Source organism: Amblyraja radiata, chromosome 18 (assembly GCF_010909765.2).
Source record: "Amblyraja radiata isolate CabotCenter1 chromosome 18, sAmbRad1.1.pri, whole genome shotgun sequence".
NCBI lineage: Eukaryota > Metazoa > Chordata > Chondrichthyes > Rajiformes > Rajidae > Amblyraja > Amblyraja radiata.
In genome coordinates, this window is record NC_045973.1 from 29,488,138 (window position 1) to 29,513,220 (window position 25,083).

General features: G+C 38.4%; 1 protein-coding gene across 3 annotated transcripts; it reads right to left on the reverse strand.

Annotated features, from left to right (window-relative positions):
- Window positions 1–243: 243 nt before the first annotated feature.
- On the reverse strand, window positions 244–23,702 carry ip6k2 (inositol hexakisphosphate kinase 2). 3 transcript variants are annotated; one of them, XM_033037011.1, is made up of 7 exons: window positions 23,557–23,702; window positions 22,473–22,571; window positions 6,533–6,839; window positions 4,144–4,366; window positions 3,685–3,845; window positions 2,191–2,366; window positions 244–1,018 (listed from the first exon to the last, which is right to left on the reverse strand). In XM_033037011.1, the coding sequence occupies exons 3-7, from the start codon at window positions 6,732–6,734 to the stop codon at window positions 527–529; spliced, it is 1,254 nt and encodes a 417-aa protein (XP_032892902.1). In that variant the 5' UTR covers window positions 6,735–6,839; window positions 22,473–22,571; window positions 23,557–23,702; the 3' UTR covers window positions 244–526. The 3 variants fall into 3 exon arrangements, with proteins under 3 accessions (XP_032892902.1, XP_032892901.1, XP_032892900.1); XM_033037010.1 differs by having other exon boundaries at window positions 22,447–22,571; XM_033037009.1 differs by lacking the exon at window positions 22,473–22,571.
- Between the last annotated feature and the right edge of the window lie 1,381 nt (window positions 23,703–25,083).

Genomic DNA, 25,083 nt, shown 5'->3' on the forward strand with positions numbered 1-25,083 from the left:
TCCATTCCCTCCACAGATGCAGCCAGATTTGCCAAGTTCCTCCAGCACTTTGTGTTGTGCTCCAGATTCCAGTTCCATGCATCTCCACCATTACACTTGCTGAGATAAGATGGTGGACACATTAATCCGGCTGTTTTCAATCCAGTTACCGAAATATTACCCAGCTGAAAAACAACTGAAGGCATCAATTTCAATGGTGCACTCTCTGTTTAGATTAGATAAAAATAACAACATAATCATATCATGTACCACAAAACGATTTTATTTTATTTATGAAGTTACGCACAGAAACACAGAGGTATTTGAGATCTCAAATAATATGGAATGTTCATGAAATATTTAAAATAAATAGTATCTGTAAGTGCCTTCCTCGAGCACCAACTGTAGGAAATGCCCAGTCTTTTGTCTTCTGCCGACGAGTGTCCACCATGGCAGGTCCACGAGTGCCAAGACCAACAGGCTGATCAGTTGACATTCTGACTACAAATAAAACCCATTCACAACAGCAGCATTACCCTTTTCTACTTTATTCGTTGTTGTCATCTCTTATTTCTTTAATAATAGTTATTAAATTTTGAAGTCCAAAGATATAGCCAGTGTCCTGCCCTTCATGAACTACACTGTCTTCACCAAAATACTTGCAAGTCATGTGAGCAAAGTCAATCATGCGGACATCAACCATGCTGCTGGCAGAGTTCGAGTAAGCATAAGCTCCCGCAGACTCATCAGCTGACTCTTCAGAAAGGTCTTCCGAGTATTCAGAATCAGAATCCATTGTCGACTCCTTGCCATCATAAATGATAAGCAGGGAACTAGAATAGAAGCGATAGGACTCCCGCTTCTCCAATACAGATTTGAGTTCAGAGAGTTTTTTCAGAACAGAGTCAAAAAGGTCCCTGCGCAAATACTTTCCATTATTAAAAAATTGGTAAAGTGCATCTTTGAACCCTTGTACAGAAAGTTTCCTTCCGTGATATTTGTTCATAAACATAAGTTGGCTGGAGTCCAGTTGATATACCTAGAGAGAAAAAGGACAATGCTTATTACAATTGCTTTCCAATTATCAACTTTTAAAAAGACAGATTTACATTTGAGAAAAAGGCTTTCAGCAGCATTATCAACTCCCAAGGAAAAGTGAAAGTCTATGATCAATGTCAGTTTTAAAAATGCACATATAGTTGAACACAACTATTTCATCCTTTTGAACAGGACGCATAGCGAACTCAACCAAAAACATCAGGGTCTCTGTTAATTTTGGTTACAAAATGTCTTTAGCTAAATTATCAATTAGTCTACAACATATTGGCTAACTAAACCAACCACAATTGATAAGATGGAAGTCCCGGTGGCAAATGTGGGGGAATGACTACTGTTTATGAACAATTTTCACAGCAGGTTATTAACATTCTTTCTTTGTGTATCCAAGTAATAAAAACCAAATGCCTCTTGAAAATAATGCACAATCTATTTCCTCATGGCAGCATGTAAGATTTTTCCCCCTTTAAATCTTGACTTAGCTGAACAAGATTTTTGATTGCATTGAAGTGCCAGAATTAAAATCATACGCTAGTGGGAGAGAGTATGACCAGAAGGCATAGCCTCAGAATAAAAGGACATACCAATAGAAAGGAGATGAGGAGGAATTTATTTAGTCAGAGGGTTGTGAATCTGCAAAATTCATTGGCGAAGGCAAGAAAATGGGGTTGAGAGGAAAAGATAGACCAGCCATTATTGAATGATGGAGTAGACTTGATGGGCCGATTGGCGTAATTCAGCTCCTAAAACTTACGAACTATTCAAATATACTTTTCTCTGAGGCAAGATTAAAATATAATAATAATTGGCTAGCAACAGTTGTTTCACTGGATAGGGGTTCAATGGGATCAAGGTTCACAAGAGGATCTCAGGGTTCTGCCCTTATTGATAAATTGAGTGTCATAATTGAGTTGCAAAATTCAATAAAAAACGTCTACATTTATAGCGCTTAATATGTAGTTGACAATGTGTCAAGAACTAGTTCCTCACAGTAGCTATCAATATTTACGGGGAATTTTATGTAATCAGAAATGATTGATAACATATGTTGATTCCTTCATCCCCATCATCTCCTGCTTTCATCAAAGCAACTATCCCTAATAGAGAAGACTTCTGTACTCTCCCACCTGCTTCCCTTATATTGACTATACATACCTGCATTCCACAGACTCTGACACCAATAACAGCTGAAGTGCTTTGCTGACATTTACGGATTTGATTCGCTTTCTTTTCCTCGGAAGCATCATCTCCGTGCTGACGAGTTCCCATTTTTAAGTCCAGAACACATGGAACTTCATACCGACAGGTTAGATTTTCCAATAAAATAAATTCTGACAAGGGCGTTAAGGTTAAATACAAATTTTCAGGAATTAGGCTTAATTAGGCCAGTGTGATAATTTTGAAATACAATGCAATAAAAAAGTTATGTTTAAACACAACTAAAAATGAATATTTCAAAATGTATATACAAATTAAGGGTCGTTAAAAATTTCTGCAATCTCACTAAACATATCGATCCAAATAGGTAAATATTGTCTGTATTTTACAATTCGCTGGGTAATTAAAATCATTCAAATCATATGGAAAAAACACAATGTTCAACTTAAGTTTTTGATTGGAAGCTGTGGCGTTGTCCAAGGTGGTGTGATTTTTTAATTTGCAGACGGCACAAAAAGAAAATCAGTGATGCTGTGGATAGCAAGGAAGGTTGTCAAATGCTATTGCAGGATATAGATTAATAGAAAGTTGGGCAGAGCACTGGCAGATGAGATTTAATCCCAACAAACACATGTTCATATATTCTGGGAAGTCAAATAGGGGCAGGACATATACAATGAACGACGAGGTACTTTTAAAAATGTTAACGTGAGGAGGAGTTTTAAATGAATCCGAGGGGTTTTAAAGTTTTTTTTTTAAAGGGACTGGCTGATAGAACGCATATCCAGAGGTTTTGGTGAAATCAAACAATTTTCTAGTTCATAGGCATTTAGACAAAACTAGTATCAGCAAGGTATAGAAAAATACTGTCTTCATCTGGGTAAATGGGATTAGTGTGGAAAGTCAAACACATCAGTGTAGATGTGGCGGGTTGAGCAGCCCCTTTCTGTACTACAAGGAATTTTTGATCATTTGCTTTGCTGAAAGTTCTAAATTCCTGAAATGTGAAAAACTGCTTCAAACATTTCATGCAAGAAAGCGTCTTCCTTTCAATGCCAATTTAAAAAAAAAGTTGATTATGCCTCAAGAGCAGCCATTGGTTTCAAATACAGATCTAATACCACCCCAATATCCCCCCCCACACCACCACTCAACCCACATATTCAAAAAAATTAAAGTCCGGATGAAGTATACGGTTTGGATAGATTGTGCATGAAACTCCAGATTGTTGCAAAAATCCCTTCCAATTCATAAAATGATTATCAGGAAAGGGAACCTGACATTTGTGTATATGACAGGGAAATGAAATTATTTATCAGCCTCGCAAATGGAAAAATAACGTGTATGATATACACTAAGTCATGCTGAATTTCCAAGTTGAATCCCAAAAAGGGGGAAAAAAAGCAGAAGAGCACAGGCACACACTCACACCACATAGGAAGGATGCAGGAGGGCACTTCACTCTCATGGCACAATGATTTTAAAGGATACTGTATTGGTTTCTATGTTTGGCATTATCCTTCATACGTTTCAACTGTTGCTGGTGACACTTCATGCTCCAAGGGTTATGCTTTACCTTCCCAGACTTCTTCTCTGCACTATAAAACAACACCTCAGACTTCTTTGATTCAAATTCCTCGTCTAGTTTATGGCTACAACAGAAAAATAAATTATCCGTTAGATTCACTGTCAATTCTACAGAGAAGTTAGTTAATTAAAATTAAATATCAAACATAGAACTTGAAGCTCCATCTCTTTACTACTTCAAAAAACATTGATCGTTTACGTAAGGAAAAAAAATGTATGTGGAAAACAAGCAACAAATTGGACATAGACAAGTTGCTGTATGACTATCCACCTAATGGTGAAGAGAGATGAAGCCCAAATAAGTTTAAAATGTTTAAAATCTCCATAATAGATGAAAGGCAGTGAAATGCTACTTAAACCAACCTTTTCATTTTTTCTTCTTTCCTGTGTTGCCTGACCCGTTCTTTGCTATAATTGTCATTTTCTAGTAACACGGGTTTTTTATTACTCCACTTTATTAGCTTATTTTTGGGTTCACATTCGGAGTTATCTACATTTTCCAAATCGGTTTGGTCCCCCGTTAGTGGGTAGGCGATTAAACACAGATTTTCTTCTTCATCTTCTTCAAAACTTACAGAAACAACGCCTACAAGAAGAACAGAAAAGCCAACAATTGTCAGGTGGGCAGAAAGCAGCCATTTAAAAACCTTAGCAACTAAATTAGTCATTTGATTGTACAGAGTAACAGCAACAACAAAACAGCCTGTTTGCTTACCCAAGCCTTCAGTTTTTAATGCAGTTGCGCCGCCTCTGAACCTAACAAATATCAAAAAAACTAGACAGACATCTTCGTAATCTGGAAAAATATAAACTTCCAATTTATAGACACCCACCCCAAACACTGCACAAACATCAGCATATAATAAAGTAGGAGTCAATAAAACGAGAGAGACAAATAGACTTGAGGAAGTTGTTTATTGGAATTGAAGTTATTTTTTGTGCAGTTTATTGAGTAAATGTATGCAATAGAGCAACATGGAAAATACTTCATCCAAATCTTGGAGGTCAATAAACTACAGTTTTCCAATTATGAAACAGAGCATAGCAATGCACATCATAAAGCCAAATAGTAAAGAGGCTGATGCAGAACAGTGAATACAAAGCTTGCTGCAACTTTCTGACACAGTGAACTACAGAATCTTTGAAAGCTTTGTCAAACTTGGGTAAACTGCAATTACGAGACAGACAAACAGCACATAATCCCTAAACAATCCCTATTACTCAACATACAATTACAAAAATAAAGTCAAGAAAATGTATTACATTGCAATTATGAAAAAGGATACCAATTATTTTTTTTCCATGTATTGTTCTGCAATTCATTGTAGATGTAGTGCAATCCCACCACCAAACCACACAGTCAATGACCAGTGCTTGCTTCTTTGCAAGTTCATTGAAGAGGTCTGCAAGTAAATCTGAGGCCAGTCTTTGATTTGGCTCAATGAGTTAAAGAATTTGGTTCAGCTGTTGTTGGTTGACTGCTGCTTCAATCCTAATATCGTCTTTTTTTGAGCATTCCAACAGCAGACTGAATGGGTCTTTGTCATCCTGCACGATTGCCAGACAGAGCATTCTGGATGAAGGAACCCGTAGTTCAGAGCCTTTAATAGCTGGCCATGGTGTGTAAACATCAAGAATGGACCTAACCAGGGGGTGGCCGAACCCAGGTTGTCCTTCAGACAGGCAGGGTTAACTAAGGGAAGCATGGACAAGGACTAGGGTTTTATCCTGGAAAACAAACATGATGGAATAAAGGGGAGCAGTCAGCCCCACCTTCTTCCAAAGCACAACACAAAACAGCCCTGCATTCACATTTTACACATTAAATTGATTATTGCAAACTTAACATTTTCTTAGCAACTGCTTATCTTTTAAAACATTATTCACTATAACATTAAAGCCTTAAGTCCATCTAAAAAATATATAAATGTTCATCTTTCACATTAAAGCATTCCAATGAATGCTATGATTAACATATTTACTGTTACGGTAAAATATTATTATCCATGTTCCAGAACTGAACTTAACCTAATCATATTACTTTACTGTGCCAAATAGGAACATAAACTAATCTGTGAACAATTACTTTCTTTCCTTTTATATTAAAACTGCATGAGATTGCAACATCGATATGTTGTCACTTACTGTACTAGGAACTTCCCCAACTACAGCCTATAATGGAACTGGCCGACTCACACACCCTGGTGGAGCTAGTTGTTCCAGTCGGTCCTGTTCTAGATGAAAGGCGGCAGACTGCTGCTTTTCCAGCTTTTACCTCAACTTTAAAAAGCCTGCTAAAGCCTACTGAAATCGTTAGAGAGAGAAAAGCTCCAGCGGTTTCATTTACAATTCAATTTAATCAAAAAAAATCCATAACAATTTTGCAAAACTGCCAAGTCTTTACATTCAAAATCTATTTCATAATCAAGTTCATAACCTATAACACTTTAAATATTTTAACATTTTCTTCACCTTTGATGAACTTACCTCCATCAGCAGACCCACTAAAGTATAGAAGAATACAGGCTATTCAATCGTCACGCAACTACACTGCGATCTAGCTGGCAACTGGACCCCACCTGTCAGATCACGGCTTTCATCTGATAAATTTGAAAGAAAAACAAGACAAATTTTCTTTGTCCCACCCTCCCAAAGTACCCAAACACCATAACAGATTTGTACAACAATAAAGGAGAAACGGCCAAAATAAAATCATATATACAATTTTCGTAGAAGATGTGTTTGCACATACCTTTATATTGTGGTGTAAACCGGCGCATCTCTGGAGGCAGTGTCTCATAAAACTGATGCTCTCGCTGAATAAGGGGTTTGCAAATGGTCTTGTCATTGAAGCGGAGGACACAAGAATGCCCTCCAACCTGGTGAACAAACGGCTCTAGGAGGACTCCCTTTGCATAGTTCTCCACTTCCATTGCTCCTAGTGCTGGGCTCATCCTTAAAGCACATTAGACAAAACAAGTACAGCAGGCTGTATGAAGTCTGTGGCTACAAGCCGGCGTTTCTTAATCCAAAGGATGGCTGATTATGGCGCCAGGATCCTGCAATAACAATAGAATTCCCAGTGTTTAGGTTCCTTCAATTGCACGGCAAAATAAATTCTCCTTGAAGCAAACCACGAAGCATTCCAGTAAATGATCTTTTAGTAATCTGAAGCACAACTGAGCTGAACCACTGGGAAGGGCAATGAAATACTGAACTGTGAGGTCACACACAGATAAAACACTGATCCAATTATACTCCTCCTACGTCACAAAGTGTGACCAATTGACTGCCACTTACTTTCAGTGGGAAGGCCATGGTAGTGAGCCAGATAAGGAATACCGGGGGCAGTGAAAATGGAACACTGCTGCTCTCAGCTGGTTTGCATCGACTTCACAGCATTTGGCAAGATCAAAGTGCAACGTCAATGTACACAGATCTGAACTATCCTGGTCAAATGCAATAGGGTCTTGCCTTTATGGTCAAGATTAATAAAACTTTAAAAAAGGGCTGCAAGGTTTAAAAGTAGTACCAGGTATTTCAGGAGTAAAATGACCACTTCTGTAAAAACAACAAGCTTCACTCTCCTAAATGAGAATGGTAAACATGATCCTAAAGGGATTGCAAAGGTGAGCTGAGACTGAATTGAACCCTGTTTGTTCCGAACAGAATCGGCTCCTACAATATTCTGAACTGAAGACTTCTCTCCTTAAATTGAGAATTTCATGATCCCTAAATGTTTTATACGTTAAAAACAGAATTTGTCAACAGAAAACAGAGTCATTTTTTTTTAATGTACTTTGAGAATTATTTACAGTCACTTTGGCTTCATATTGCAATGCTGCCTTTGCAGAGCAGATACCGTAATAAAACTTTAGTTTTAATTAGAAGTAAATTTAGTATAGTGAAAATTAGACATACAACAAAAATAAGCATTATAGTCTCGCAAAAGTTTACGGGCACTTAATTGGTCAAGTAAAGAGAAACTTGTGATTCTGGAAGAAAATTAGAAAAATACTAATAGCACGTTCAAGCAAATGTACACCAATCAAAATATTCATTGTTGTTAAGTTACAGACCTGCGTAAGTATTCTCCTAAACGATTTCCAGCTGTACTTTTTTTAATGAAGGGTTGAGTACAAAGAACAAAATGTCAACAATCCACTTTGGAAGGACAAAGTACAATAAATTTTTAGAATTCAGATCTAACCAAAGTCCAAGACAAAGGGTTTCAGAACTAACATTCCAAGCATAAATGGTGCCATCTGCTGAGTCACGACTAACCACGATCAGTGACTGGTAATTTCACCAAAAAAGTCAATTCTTTATGCCAAAAGCATATCATTCTAACAGCAGAAAATAAAAGGGCACATCACGTGCATTCCTTAATGATGAACCAAACACCCTCAGTCACAATTTCATTGAATCAGAGCACAGAAATGGGGCCTATCGTCCCCACCTCACCTATGCCAACAATACCAATCTACACTAATCCTATTACCTTTATGCTCATATTCCTCCAAGTTGTTCCGCCCCAACTCCTGGTCAAATGCCTTTTAAGATGTGATTTTATCAGGCCTCCACCACCAACTTGTTCCATAATAATCACATCCGTTCCATAATAATCACATCCCTCAGTTTTCCTTGAAATTTATCCCCTCACCTTAAATGTACACCTTCCAGTAGTAGACACCCCTGCCTGATGAACTATCTATCCTATTTATGTCCTATTCTATCCATTTGATAAATAGATATATTAATGATGAAATAAATGATTTTAGGTAAATATCCTGGTGCATATTAATCTATGTGTTTATTTTTGTCACATGTACGGACGGGGGTATAGTGAATAACTATTGAGGCATACAATTCCATACACAAATGCAACATGTAAAAGTGCAAAAATAAAAATAAGCATTCTGTAGAATATTGTGTTATAGTTATAGATTAAAAAATACAAGTGCTGCAGAACGGGAAGATTTTGCCCGAATGTGAGCGATGTAACTGAAAATACTGAGGGTTGAAACCAATTACACCAAAAATCAGTGAACTTAGTCAACTCATTCCAATCAGGTCCACAATCTTTTAGACTTCTCAATGGTACACCGTATTTGGACTAGCAAATCTGACCCCAATACAAGTTATGTAAATTTGACTTCTTCCCCACCCCCACTTCATCAGTTAATCAGCTGAATGCTATTTCCAGGTTGTCTTATAATTGTAAGCTTTGATCTGCATTCAAAATATTAATGCCTACTATAATTCTTCATTCAGTACATCTCCCCCAACTTGCATCAATTGATAAAAATCTCAACTTTCTGCAATGATTAGCAGTGCAGAGAAATGCAATAAACCACATTTTCCAATGTTTAAACAGTCAGGATTCAGATCAGTATACCAACTCTTCCTTCTTTGTGTTGAAAACATACACCTTGAGGACAGTGATCACCTCCTGCCTCTTTGCTTAAGTGAAAACACCAACTGCAAAACAGCTAGGCAATTTTCTCTTATATCGATTCATACTGAGCAAATTGAAGAATTAGCATTCTCAAAGTAATTTTTTTTGCGCAAATAAGATTTTATTGAAATGCAGGGAGTATGGTTATGCATCACAAATTAAAAGACTGCGAACATACTGCAGTTATCACACTGCATAGTTCAATGCACTGTGTGGGTTTCCTCCGGGTACTCTGATTTCTTCCCACACTCCAAAGACGTACAGGTTTGTGGGTTAATTGGCTTCAGTAAATTGTCCCCAACATGTTGAACATAGGTGATCGTGGGTCGCATGGACGTTGGGCCAAAAGGCCTTTTTCCACTGCGTGCCTCCAAACTAAACCACTTGGTTGAAGGGGGTTAATATCAATAACCTGAAAATTCAAGTGTGCATGAAACTAAGATTTCCAGAAAGTCAAACCAAACATTGAGGCAGCTTTCAATGATTGGCAAATGTGGTTTAATTATGGTTTTAGGACGAAACAACTACATTTAGGACTATTACAAATTACATTCCTAAAATGTAAAATTTGTTAAAATGTAATTGAAATAAATTTGAAGCAACTTTGTGGTGAAAATCAATACAGCCAAATTTACAACTAGACCCTTTAATTATACCCCTAACTCAACCAACTGGATTGAACTATTTAAAACATGTTTGACCTTCAAATGTGATTCCTATTTGCAAAATATGTATCACTGCCACATTGACGATTCTTCAGAAATCTTATATGCAAGATCCATTTAATAGCCAATCATTTCAAGAGTATAACATTTACTAGGATTATCTATCCAATATGAACCAGTGCTTTGCAGACTCATACAGTCAAAAAATAAAAGTTGCATATTAGGTGTAAGAGGGAACTGTAGATATTGGTTTACACCGAAGCTAGACATAAAATGCTGGAGTAACTCAGCTGGTCAGGCTGAGAGACCCTTCATCGGGGAGACCCCTTTATCAGGTACCAAGAGAAAATATAATGCATTACTGCAAACTTTTGGGAACCCACGTTCATCATCAATTCCCATCCGTCAACATTATAGGACATTATTTTCACATGCACCAAACTTTTTTATTTTTATATTAGCCATGTTATCTCATGGTTGGATGCTGTTTCCAACTAACAGCCAAACCTCAATGTTAATCAGCACAGTGAATTAAAAGTGCACACAACTTATTCTGTGCAGAAGTGAGGAAGCAATACTGGATTTCAATAATTTGGAACATGCTAAACCAACATCCTGCATATGATAAATAAAATAGAAAAGCATAGAGGAAACAAGCAGGTAAACAAGCCTCAAATTGCTTGTTGTAATGGAAAAATATAATCCAGAAAAATGCACACACCACTTTCTTAGAACAGTTGATCAGCATAAGGCTTAATTTAAGGTACATCATAGGCTAAAGTGTTGAATGAAATTTATACAAAATTACTTTTCTTCATCAGCTAATGTGGCGACTGGCATCAAAAATATCTACTACAAAAAGAATAGTTTAATAATGAATGGCAGATCAGCAAAAGCAATTGTGAACATATAGTGTTATAAGCACATTTAGAATAAACATTGAATTGGCCAATCTTGTGGTAAATGTCAATAGTTCCACAGCAAACTGCAGGTATTTACCCTGCAAACTGGAGCAGTTAGTACTTCAGCAAGTCTGAATTTATTTACAGACCTAGTACATTATATAACCAGGTGAAATTTTTAGTGGTATAATTTTGACCTCACTTTTTTATTTTTGAAATATTTCAATGTAAAGTCAACTATTTCTCTTTTTTTAAGCAGCCAGCCATCACATATTGGTCTACATGAGGATATTTATTAATTAAATATAAAATTAAGGATAGTGAACACTAAAGAAATCACGATCATTCCAGACTCACTCATTAATTGGCGAAGGATTTTATGTAATAATAAAAACAGCAATTTATGGATTAACAAACAGAAAAACTTTAGGTAGTTGAAGAAATAGACAGGTAAGGAACAGGCTGATCATATGGAGCTAGAATCTCTATGGAGCACAAATGTATAAACATTTCCATGGTGCAATATTTATGCAGCTCAAATATTATTGCAAAATTTACCAGTGCCTCTACTTTCTCTAAAGTTTAATGAGATTCAGTAAATAAAATACTCTAACTTCCACAAATGCATTGTTGAAAGAACCAATTGTTGCATCATGGCCTGGTACAACAAATCCAACACACAGGATGCAAGAGGCTGCAAAGTGGTGGACTCAGCTTGGTCCATCACAGGCAGAGCTCTCCCATCAATGAAAGATTCTAGACAAAGTACTACCGCATGATAGTAGTATCTGGTAAGGATCCATCATTCAGACCATGCTCTCTTCTCACTGCTACCATAGGCCAGGAGTACAGAAACCCAAGGTCCCACAAGACCAGGTTCGGGAACAGTTGCTTTTCTATAACCATCATGTTCTTCACCCAACCTCCATATTCTTAAACCTATCTCAGCAACAGAACACCTCTACTTGTTTTCCAAGTGCTTTGCACGCTCTTGTTTTTTTTAAACTTGGTAGAAATGCAAATTCAAATACATCTTGGGAACTTTAACTCTAATTTGGCAGACATGTGCTTCAATTTAATTCCCTATTTTAACGTGTGAAGAGGTACGTTGGGGCGAAAGGGAGGGGTGGGGATGAACTGAGGTAAGAACTCTACAACGGAGGTCAGAATAATGCAATGTCAATTAAGGTTCAATAGGTCAACTGAGCCATTATTTATTCCAACAAATGGTCTCAAAGAGATTTCAATAATCTTGCAATTTATATTAACCAGATAACCACAAGAGGAAGATATTAAAATGTGTCCAAGAAAGAAAATAAGCAAAAATTATTTACGATATTCGTGAAAGCCTGACTAGAGTACCACCATCACACCCCCTCCACACAGACGTGCACAGGGAGATATAGCTAATGGGAAGAAAGCAAATTACTAGGTCATAGAATATAAAGAGATTAATAATGGACCAATGATTACAGTTTCAAAACAGAATTTTTAGCTTAAAAACAAAGAACAATTAAACTCCAGGAAGTCTAGCAAATTAAGAAGCCATGTGAGACATTATATGGTTTAATTGATTCCAAAGTACAGTAAAATTCTGATGTTACTTTCCTATTGTTTTGAAATTCAGATAGTTTGGCATCTGACTCACCTAGTTCTATTTTCCATGCAACCTTTACTCTCGCTGAGTACATGGGAACATTTATTATGCTGTGCAGTATCTATAAATGATTTAAAAATGTACAGGTGTGTTAATAGCAGCAATATCCAGTAGTCTAGAAAATTGATATCCAGACATGCTGCTTGGATGCTGGAATTACTCCAGCATTTTGTTTCTATGACCTCCCGGTGGCTCAGCACTTCAACTCCCCCTCCCATTCCCAATCCGACCTCTCTGTCCTGGGTCTCCTCCATTGCCAGAGTGAGCAACAGCGGAAATTGGAGGAACAGCACCTCATATTCCGTCTGGGGTCCTTGCGCCCTTATGGCATCAACATTGAGTTCCCCCAATTTGGCTAGCCTGTGCTGTCCCCTCCCCTTCCTTCACCCTCTAGCTGTCTCCTCCCACCCTCCCATCCGCCCGCCCTCGGGCTCCTCCTCCTCCCTTTTTCCTTCTTTCTTTCCCCACCCCCCATCAGTCTGAAGAAGGGTTTCGGCCCGAAACGTCGCCTATTTCCTTCGCTCCATAGATGCTGCTGCACCCGCTGAGTTCCTCCAGCAAGTTTGTGTACCTTCGATATTCCAGCATCTGCAGTTCCCTTTTGAACATTTTGTTTCTATCTTCAGTTTTAAAACAGCATCGGCAGTTCCTTCCTACACGGTCTAGAAAATTGGCCTGTCTGGCACCAAAGTCCTGAGAGTGCCAGACTTTGTTCTGCATTTTGATCTAAAGCTCAAGAATGATTTCCACTGCAAACCCAGTATCAATCTCTCCATTCTGTCTATACCCATCTAAACTCTGAAAACTGCATTGCAAAATCTAATATTCGGTGTTTAAAAGTGTTCCTGCTAAAGTAAATATTTTGATCTGAATATAAAACACAGCCAACATTACATGAAAAACCACCGATTGCATGCTACATTTTAATTGTGCATAACCACTACAGTGTACCACTTTCAAAAACCACAGTATGAATATCTAATTTAGCAATGACAAAAATAGTTGATATATCAAACCGAAGATTTTCCACTATGTAGTACAAGTTATCTGGCAGCAATAAAATGCCAAAGAAACGAAATCATTTTAAAGACTTGGGAACAAGTAACCACATCTTTACGCTTTGTTGCTCAATATAGAGCAGGCATTCTTTTGCTAGATTTTAAGAAACACGAAATACAATGCTCTGAAATAATATTTTAAGGAGAGGCTCTAGTAGAAGACTAAAATGGCAAATGTTACTTTCAAGTTGATTTCTTCTACAGCTACAACAGTAGTTGAGCAGATCACTGAGGAATATACACAATTCCAGTGCAAAATAAATACAATGCACAAAGATACTGAACAGCTTTGCTTAAAGAAATGTAAATGTAAATTTCTAGGACTCGCTGACAAAAAACATTTCCTTATTTTCAAGTCAAATTGATCTATGCATGCAGATTGCCTTAAGAACAATCTCAGAAACTGCAAACACATTACTTATTGTTCTAAACCTCATCACTTCAAAAGCTGAAAATATCATCCATTTCAAATACTTACAAAATAAACTTAACTACCTCTGCTACTCTGAATATGCACCAGTCAATGCAACATCTTCCTTGCTAAAGGTAGACAAAAAATACTGGAATAACTCAGCGGGACAGTAGGATCACTGGAGAGAAGGAATGGGTATTATCATTTTGGGTCGAGACCCTTCTTCAGACCGAGAATCAGGGGAGAGGCAGACGAGAGATATGGAAGGGTTTGGTGTGAAAACGACAGATCAAAGCATGCGATGATCAAGGAAATGTAGAATGGTTCATTGTTGGCTGAGGGAAAGGTGACAATGAGGCATACAATCAGTAAAATTAATCAGGACGGTGAAACTAGTTGGAGAACTAGGGTGGGGGAGGGACGGAGAGAAAGCAAGGGTTACTTGAAGTTAGAGAAATCAAAATTCATGCCACTGGGTAAGCTGCCCAAGCGAATAAGAGGTGCTGTTCCTCAAATTTGTGTTGGGCCTCACTCTGATGGTGGAGGCGGCACAGGACAGAACGGTCAGTGGAGGAATGGGAGTGGGAGGTAAAGTGTTTAGCAACCAGGATATCGGCGGGCTGAGCGACGTATTCAGCAAACCTAGGCAGACAGAGCGGATGTGTTCTTCCTTTACAAGTCTTTTACATGAGAAAATGTTGCCCAAAAAAAAATCTACAGGAATTGTATGTAGTTTACCAAAATACTCATATTTAACAGCTAAGAAACAGGATGCATGTGTCAAAAAATGCAGATGGTACAAAATAATGTACACCAACTAGATCCCAAAACAGAATTAGAAACAATACAGCCAACACTACATGATCTCATGACATAAATGGACATACAAAGAATTGTCAATTCATAATATATTAACAGAGCTCGTGATTATACACTACATTCATTTTGAAATATGTAGCTAATATCTACAAACTTTACATTTAAGTACAATTTTCAAAGATAAATTGGCAAAGGCCTTAAATAGCGTATGCACCAATACAGTCCTTTTAAAATGCAGGACACAATACAGTGCAATTTCACTCAAATTAATTCCATCTATTTCATATTGACAAGTGTTTAGTAGAAAAACAGCCATATTTGTGTAGGTTCCAACACCAAACACCCAACCCCCAGTCAATATCTACTTTGGCTCCAAATCCAGAATGAAAATTTACTTGAATATAAAATGGAAGTTTGCTTTATAAACAGATTTTAAAAAATCCAGATTTTCATCAGCAATAGAGAACCATTAGTGAAGAAGCCAAAGCAGCCTTTTTGCTACAAAGGATCTAGACAATTGCAAGTCCAACTCCATTTAGACAATCAAGATTCTGAACTAGTCTACTGCCAAGGAACATGGGATGGGTCCAGGTTATCAAAACATTCCAACAGAATTGTCTTAAAAAAAAATAATTACAATAACTCAGCACAAAAGTATGATTACAAAATAGTTCCTTCATTTGCAAAATGAAGAATGCTATGGAATGCTACATAAAAATGTAGGACACATTCACTTACCAAATTCACCAATGCATGGTTGATCCACACATACACACTTCTGATTTAAATAGATGAACAAACTTCTATTCCTTAAACGCTTAACTGATTAAATGTAAGCTGTATCAAAACAACATAAAATGTCAGTGCTCCAAAATAAATGCAATAAAAACTGGAATTAGGTAACTATTTCAAAAAGGAATTGGAAAATTGAAGAAGGGTCTCGACCCGAAATGTCACCCATTCCTTCTCTCCAGAGATGCTGCCTGTCCCGCTGAGTGACTCCAGTTTTTTGTGTATCTTTGGAAAATTGCTAAAACATACTAAATTTTTGATGTATCTATGTGAATCTGGATTTTATCATGTATAGCTTCAAGAAAAGCATCCAATGACTAGTATAGAAGTCACTAAGTCATGTTGCAGCGTATAAAACTTTGGTTCGGTTGCTTTTGGGATACTGTGCACCGTTCTGGCTGCCATAAGAATGTGGAGGCTTTGGAGAGGGTGCACAAACCGGGAAGTTGCCTGGATAAGAGTATTAGTTATAAAAAGAGATTGGATAAACCTGGGATTCTTTTCTCTGTAGCAGAGATGGAGGAGCGACCGATAGAAGTTCACAAGATTACAAGACAAAATAGGGTAGTCTTTTTCAGAGGGTGGAAGTGCTAAATACTAGACGGCATAGCTTTAAGGTGGGAAATGGAAGTTTTAATATGAGCGAGGCATGTTTTTTTGAAACACAGAATGGTAGTTGCCAAGCACGTACTGCAATCAGGGTGATGGCGGAAATGGATATGATGGTGATGTTAAGAAGCATTTGGACAGTCACATGAAGATGTAGGGAATGAAGGGATGCAGGCAGATAGGATTCGTTTAATTTGGCATCAGTCATCATGGATCAATGGTCCTGTTCATGTGCTTTATTGTTCGATCTTAATTCCAATGCTGCATTTAAATTGTAGAACTATCCACCCACAGGATCTCAGATGAGTATTTAAATACCCACTTCACAATTAAACGCTGAATGCCATTTACATCGCTATAGAAAGGCTCATAAAAGCATTATTTCCCTGTTTTTTTTTACAATTAATGATCACCAATCATCCATAAAACCCACTCGGAAATGTACTTTAAGAAACAATGCTTAAACATTTTTTTTATCCCTGTAAAGTTGCATGGATTTAGTTTGATGAAATGCTAAATAGATCATTCAGATCATTTTACTTTCTAGCCACACTTAAAACAAAGCTTGGTGTTAGAACTCAAGTGCTTTTAAAATAGAACCTGCAATAATAGTTGTGAACAATAATTTCAAATTGTTTATGACTACAAAATGATCATGCAATTCTTGATGATCAGATGGATATGTACAGATTTCCTGACCTTATAATTAAGGTAGCAATAGAACTTGTGAATTACAATTCAGTATCTACCTAGTAAATACTTTAATCAATCATTAAGTTTTGATAAGTGTATAACCATAAGATCAAACAGTTATCACTAGTTGTGCAATTCTAAAGTTTTTCCAGTGCTCTATACTTTTACAAAATCACTTCTGCAAGAAACATAATATTTAGATATCTAAAGTTATATTTATAAGCAATTAAATGCTCAAACTAAACTTGCTGCCTCATGCAATTTGAATGTTATGTTTGCAATATTAATAATGCAACATTTTATTCAAAAATGTATAGCAAGTTGCAACTCAACACAGTTCTCAATGTGTAAGAAGGAACTGCAGATGCTGGTTTAAACCGAAGATAAACACTTCTCAATGACTAGTTTTTGATGCTTTATATGGGTACTTTCACATTGTTACATTAAAATCGTTAAGAAATCATTGCGCGGTACCGTCTGCAAAAAACCTCTAAAGCTGCAATTTTCTGCAGTGACTCGCGCGAGGTTACCTAAAAATTATTTTGGGAAGAAAAGTCAAAAAGTGTCTGATCAGTAATCCTCTTTTTATTAAAATATACAACACCCATTTAACACATTCATTATTCTACAAATGGCAATAGTTCTAAAATAATTTACTCATAATTTACACTGATAGAGCACCAGATCTAACAACGTCAATACTATAAACAAATTTAAGCTACCCAAGGTGCATGCAGAGGGTGTAAGCTAAGGGGAGAGGTTGAATAGGCTGGGTCACTATTCCTTGGAGCGCAGGAGAATGAGGGGTGATCTTATAGAGGTGTGCAAAATCATGAGAGGAATAGAGCGGGTAGATGCACAGTCTCTTGCCCAGAGTAGGGGAATCGAGGATATAGGTTCAAGGTGAAGGGGAAAAGATTTAATAGGGATCAGAGGGGTAACTTTTTCACACAACGGGTGGTGGATGTATGAAACAAGCTGCCAGAGGAGGTAGTTGAGCTTGGGGCTATCCCATCATTTAAGAAACAGTTAAGGCAGGTACATGGATTGGACAGGTTTGGAGGGATATGGACCAAGCAGGCAGGTGGGACTAGTGTAGTTGGGACACGTTGGCCAGTGTGGGCCAAAGGGCCTGTTTCCACACTGTATCACTCTATGACTCTGCAAAAGTGTTTAATTCTACCCATATTAAAAAAATACATTTAAAATGTTTTGCTTGATCAAATGAACTGTGAAAGCACAAACATGTACACCACAAGTAGTTCAGCAGAAAACATCGAGTACTAAATACAAACGTGAATCATTAAAGTTTCAGTTTCCTTTTATGGGAAATTTGGAGCCACTTCTTCCTGGTAAATATATTTTGCAACAGTGGAATTTACATAGGAACAGGTCCTTTGACCAAAATGTCAGTACCGAATGATGCCAAATTAAACAAATCATTTTTTTGCATGCCCAAGACCCATAGCCCTCCATATTCATGTGTCCATCTAAAAGCCTCTTAAATGTCACCATCCTACCTGCTACCATACCACCCATGGCAGCACATTAAAGGCACGTACCAAACTGAACTCAAAACTCTTGGACCCCCCCCTCTGTAACTTGATCCTTGAATTCCACAGATACCATTGAGTCAGATATCACAATCAGTATGGATAGGCAACTCTTACATAATCATCAAAACCAGTGCCCTGCAAGGTGGTATCCTCAGCCCCTTAATATACTGCCTTTATACACACAACTGTGCAACCAAGTTCTGCTTCTAAAACCATCCACAAGTTTGCAGGTAACACCACTATAGGGTGATTTCACGAAAGGTCACTGGGTCATAGGTCTTCACGCACGGAGCCGCAAAATCCAAATGGGGTACAAACGTCACTTCCAGTACATGTTATTGATGCTAGAAACGCGTACTTTCAAACCTGTTAAAAACCGCGAAAACGGTTAGTTTTTGCGCTATAAATAACTGTGCCAGTCGGGATGACCGTGAGGCACAGTTATCCTGCTTTAGAGTTCTAAAGATTAAGGGAAATGAAGGTAAAGAGAAGAGACCGAAGGGAAAATAACAGCGGATGTTGTTGGCCGTGCAGATATAAAGATAGAAAATATCGGGAATTATCGCGTTTGCTCACTGCATTTCATCAAAACATCAATAATGCCTTAGTTTTGATGAAATGCAGTGAACAAACATGATAATTCCCGATATTTTCTATCTTTATATCTGCACGGCCAACAACATCCGCTGTTATTTTCCCTTCAGCTCTCTCTTCTCTTTACCTTCATTTTCCTTAATCTTTAGAACTCTAAAGCAGGATAACTGTCTCACGGTCATCCCGACTGGCACAGCTATTTATAGCGCAAAAACGAACCGTTTTCGCGGTTTTTAACAGGTTTGAAAGTACGCGTTTCTAGCATCAATAACATGTACTGGAAGTGACGTTTGTACCCCAGTTGGATTTTGCGGCTCCGTGCGTGAAGACCTATGACCCAGTGACCTTTCATGAAATCACCCTATAGTTGGCCAGATCTCAAACAATGGCGAGATGAAGTTCAGAAAGGGGAATGCGAACATGGTGTCATGACAACAACCTCTACCTCATGCAAAATGAAGGGATTGGTCATCACCTTCATGAAGTGGCATGGAGTACAAACTCCAGTCTGCATCAATGGTGCTGAAGATGGTCGAGAGTTTCAAGTCCCTAGGGTGTAAATATAATCTGCCATTTGATCAAGGACCCTTTTCACCCCAGTTATTCCCTCTTCTCCCCTCTCCCATCAGACAGAAGACAAAACTTTGAAAGCATGTACCATCAGACTCCCAGCTTTATCAGACTAGACAATGGTCCTCCCACAAGCTAGCCCCAATCTTCCAATCTACTTCATTGCAGATGATGGACTTTTCCTCTAATTGTAACAATGCTGTAAAACTATATTCTGCATGCTGGTATTTTTTCTCTTTGCATTTGTAGGTTAATTGCGTAATTGTAGGTTAATTGCGTCTGTAAATTGCCCCTAGTGTGCAGGATAGTACGAGTGTACGGGGCTATCGCTGGCACCGACTCGATGGGCCGAACAGCCTGTTTTCACATAGTATCAAAGTCTAAAGTTTATTATTATTGGCCAACATATTAATCCAGTTTGAATTGAAAATCTGATAGCACATTGCACATAGTCCATGAAATAGTTGGTATGAATCAGCCCTATGGATTTTGTTATAAACCACTTAAGTCACTAGAGTAAACAGAAATCAGTATACACACACAGAAATCTTGTTTTACCGGAAGGCCAGTGAAATAACTGAAACCAAGTTCTAATCATTGCTCGAGCTAAACAACAGGTGTGCTGCCTGAAGATTAAACCTGTAACCAACCAGCATTGGAGATGCATGGTCATAGTGATAAAATAAAGCAAGAACACGGTAAGTAGGACAACTGAGGCAAGGCTTTAACAATTAATGGTACACTTGATTCTATCAGTTATGACCAACTACATTAAAGATTGTAGTTAGCTTATGATTTGTATCACTGTATTACATGGTGGTGTGACATCCGTACAAGTTTAAAAAGTGGTAACCTACAACTATCAGGTAGTTTTCCAAACCATCTTTACAGTGAACAGATTAGGCAATATACATTGCACAGTAATTACAACCTACACGCATTAAATTGCATCCACAATTGCCTTATTTTTCAGGTACAAGAAAGGATTTCGATTCCAATTTTTCTTTTCTCAAAAAATGTTGAGAAAATATTTTTATAAACATTTATGTCAGGCAAATATTGCAACACCACATTGTCATAGCAAACCAAGTTATAAAACAGCAATTAGCTTGATGGCAAAAAATACAATAAACTTATATGATGCAAGATGCTATTCGCAAATTTAATGTAACTTATAATGGCAGCAAGTTAATCTCCGAATCCACTGGGTTACGAAGGGTAGAGTGTAAGTAATATTTCAGTATTGCCTTGAGGAAAAGCTATCAATCATCCAAAACTCTTAGCAATATCCCGCGGGTGCAGGCATGGAAAACAAACCAAAGTTTTTAAAAAAATTCAACATATGAACTGGGCCAAAGAGTAGGATATTCAGCCCTCTGGGTTGCTCTGCCACTCAATGTGCTCACGGCTGCAGTGCAACATAATGCCAAGTGAAAAGTTCCTCGGCCTTCTCCACTGCCACAGTGAGGCCAAATGCTGGATTGAATACCACCTCATATTCCCCTTTGGTATTGTACAGCTCAATGGTACGAACATAAATTATGCCAATTTCAGTAACAGATCCCCCCTCCCCCCTTTCATAGTCTCACCTGTCCACCTGGATCTCTCCTCCTTTTCACATTTTCCTTCCTCCTCTCCCTTCCCCAACAATTAATTAGACTTGCCTCCCCCCCCCCCCCAATTAACTAGACTTGGCTCAGATGATGGCAGTTTTGAAATTTACTTTAAAACACTGATAGAACACAAAACAACATGCATGTCAATAACAGTGGCTTGGCAAATGTGGAAGTGAGTTAGTACATGAAAAGATCTATAAATAGTTTTGAATAGTCAGGAATGGTGCTCGTCATCAAATATGAAATTGGACCTTAAGCAGAGTTTCAATATAATGCATTGCCATGAGGGATCAGTCTCATGTTAAAGAATGGCAATAAACACACAACTTTCAGACTAAGAATCAAATCAGAATCACTCTGTAGTTTAACATAAGCAAACCAGTCTTCAATAAGTAAAAATGTATAAAAGTAACAACAGAGAAACAATAACTCCATTAGTCTGAAGAAGAGCCCCAATCGAAAACGTCACCTGACACGAAGGCACACCGGTGTCTCTACTTCCTCAGGAAACTGCAGAAATTCGATATGACTCCAATGACGCTTACAAACGTCTACAGATAACCATAGAAAGCAAAATTATCTGCTTGCATAACAGCTCGTTTTGGGAAACGGCTCTGTCTAAGACCGCAATAAAGTTGTGGATGCAGCCCAGTCCACCAGAGACCAGACTACCCAATTCCTTCATCTCTATGCTCCCATTGGGCAGAGGATCTGGAAGTTTGAAGCCACGACTCTCCTTTACCTAACAGTGGGCATTGGACTTTTTCCCCTGGAAATGTTGAGAACTCTCTACTGTACTTGAATTTGGCTTGATTGTATATATGTATATATTATCTGATTTGATCGGTTAACATACAAAACAAAGCTTTTCCGTATCCCAGTACACACGACAATAATAAACCTAAACCTAAAGATGCTGCCTGACCCCCCCCCCCCCCCCCCCCCCCCCCCGAGTTCCTCCAATACTTTGCTTTATACGCCTGGTCAGGTACAGCATCAACTCTTATTACAGAAACAAATCCAGGACGTGATGCTTCCTGAAATCGTATTGATAATTTCACATTATGTTGACAAGTCACCATCACTATCTTGTATAATTAACTGTGATTTTCATTTAATAATTTTGTAATGGCACCAGCAACTGGCACATTCATTTTCCAAATCATGCATCTTTTCAAATCTAGAGGGAGCAAGATTGAAGTGCTTCATTAATCCTGATAAAACAGACATTTCAAAAAGGACCAGCATAAAATTTAGATGCTGACCGTGAACCCAGGACTCGGGCACATGCAGAGCAGATGGCGATGAGCAAACTCGCTCAGCAGTTCCAGCACTGGGTTTGTAACAGGGATCAGTGACTGTAACAACGCTTCCGCCAAAAGCAAGAGGTCTGTAAGAAAGTTGCATTATTGATTAGTCAAAGCAACAATAACAGGAATTCTAAAGTGGAGAAACACACTCTGAATTGGTTGAGATTTGCCTTTCTAACCACAACAGAGTAAATCAGATCCTAATCTAATCATAGGTTCAGCCTGTAACCATTAGCCTAATAATAATTTTAAACCAGCAGTTGTACCACAGGAGGAACTGCAAAACCTTACTTTGCATTATAATAATTTAATGTTCACTAATTATGAAGATATTCTATTGAAATGCACAACTAACAAACGTTTTACCTTCCTAATATGCAATTAGTCATGCAGCACAGAAACAGGCTCTTTGGCCCATCTCATCCATGCTGAGCAAAATGCCCAACTAAGATAGACCCACGTTTGGGCCATATCCTTCTAAACCTTTCCTCTCCATGTACATGACCAAGTACATTTTAAATGCTGGTGTAGTGCCTGATCAACTACCTCTGCTCTGACAGCTTGTTTCTTATACCCATCACCCATCATTAGTATACACAAATACATTTATAAATTAAATGAAGAAAATAAATAAAAACACAGGTCAAAAATCGGAATAACACAACAAAGAGTCCAAATCTGGCTAATCATGCCGTTGTTATCAGAATTGAAGCGGGAAAAGGGGGGGTTTTAATAATTAAAGGAAAAACACAACGAGGAAAGAAAAACACACCAATGGTGGGAGGTCTGCTCATTTGGAAAGGACGCGAGGCGGGGAATGGGAAAGAAAAATGATCCCGATTATGAAGGTACACAAGATAAACTGTCGCCGGTCGATTAAATTTAACCCTAGAATGGAAGGGTTTTACCCAGAGGTGGAGGTGCTCTAAATCGGTCACTAAGCAACCGAAGGCATGAGGAAGGAAATAAATATTTCATCCCAAAATACCCCTTATCTAGGTGGATTTATTTAACCGGAGGTTTATTGTTATGTGGTGTATTTTTTTTTAAGGGCAGTCTCCTTACCGGGATTAGGACGGCTGTTTTTTATGCTTCCCCTCACACACGCCGCACCTTCTTTGTTCTCAGACGGGACAAAATGGCGGCTGCCGCCTCTTCCTTCCCGTTGACAACAGCACTGCGGCCTCGTCCCAGCGCCGCCGCGGTGCAGCCCCGCCCCTCCCCCGCTCCTATAGGCCGCCGCCCGCGCTTGCGCACGGGTGGATGGGCCAACCCCCTCCCTCACGCAGCACGACCCAGCACGACCCAGCAACAGCGATCCGATTGGTCGTAACCGAAAAATAATACGCGATACCATTGGTTGCTCCTAAGTGCGTTGACGTCATTGTTGTCAACGTTATTTTTTTTGAACAAGGAAAATGTTCTTGCCTCCCTTCCCCCTCTAAGTTGTTATTTATAGTGTGTATCACCTTAATCCAATATCTCCACTTTAAATCTATATGATAACTCATCTATAATAATCAGCAATTATGTTTCTTCCCTCAATCTGCTCTTGCATCCCCAGTATTTTGATTATTTTTTAATTTGTATATTTAGTGTTTTCATCCAAAATTAAATAAAATCCACCTTCTCTTCCTTTAAAGAAGCATATCTTCTGCTGAATCAACTCATTATGTAGGTCAGCTGGCAAATTTTATGTGAAAAAGGAAATAGTTGCATTTATACAAGAAAAACAGTTCTGAACCAAAACATAATTTATTCATGTTCTCCAGAGATGCTGCCTGACCTGCTGAGTTACTTCAGTACTTTGTGTCTTCCCTTTGTATAAACTAGCGTCTGCATTTCCTTGCTATTGCATTTATACATTGTGATTTATTGTGCACAGTGGTTGAGCTGCTGCCTCGCAGCTCCATGGACCCGGTACGATCCTGACCTTGGGTGCTGTCTGTTTGGAGTTTGCACTTTCTCTCGGTAACCTGCGTGGGTTTCCTCCGGGTGTTCCGGATTCCTCCACATCCAAAAGATGTACGGGTTTGTAGGTTAATTGGCGTCAGTAAATGACCTCTAGTGTGTAGGGAGTGGGTGTAAAAGTAGGATAACGTATATCCTATGCGAATGCCTGATCTATGGTTGACATGGACTGCATGCCGAAGGGCCTCCATGCTGTATCTTTGAATCAATCGACCAATCAATCAACTAATATTCAGTGGGCATATGGAATGAGCTGCCAGACGAGATAGTTGAGGCAGGTACTATCATAGCGTTTAATAAATACTTGGACAGAAATATGGATAGGAAAGGTTTAGAGGCATAGGGGTCAAACTAAGGCAAACGGGACAAACGTACAGTAAGTGGGGCATGTTAGTTGATATGGAAAATTTGGGTTTAATGGCCTGCTGTATGACTCTATGACTCAATAAACCAAAGAACATAGCATAGATACAGGCCATTTGGTCCACAATATCTGGCAAGTTCAACTGGCCTCCTTTGCCTGCACATAATCCATATCCATTCCCTGTATATCAATGTGCCTATTTAAAAGCCTCTTAAACATCACTGACATATCTGCTTTCACCGCTACCCATGGTGGCA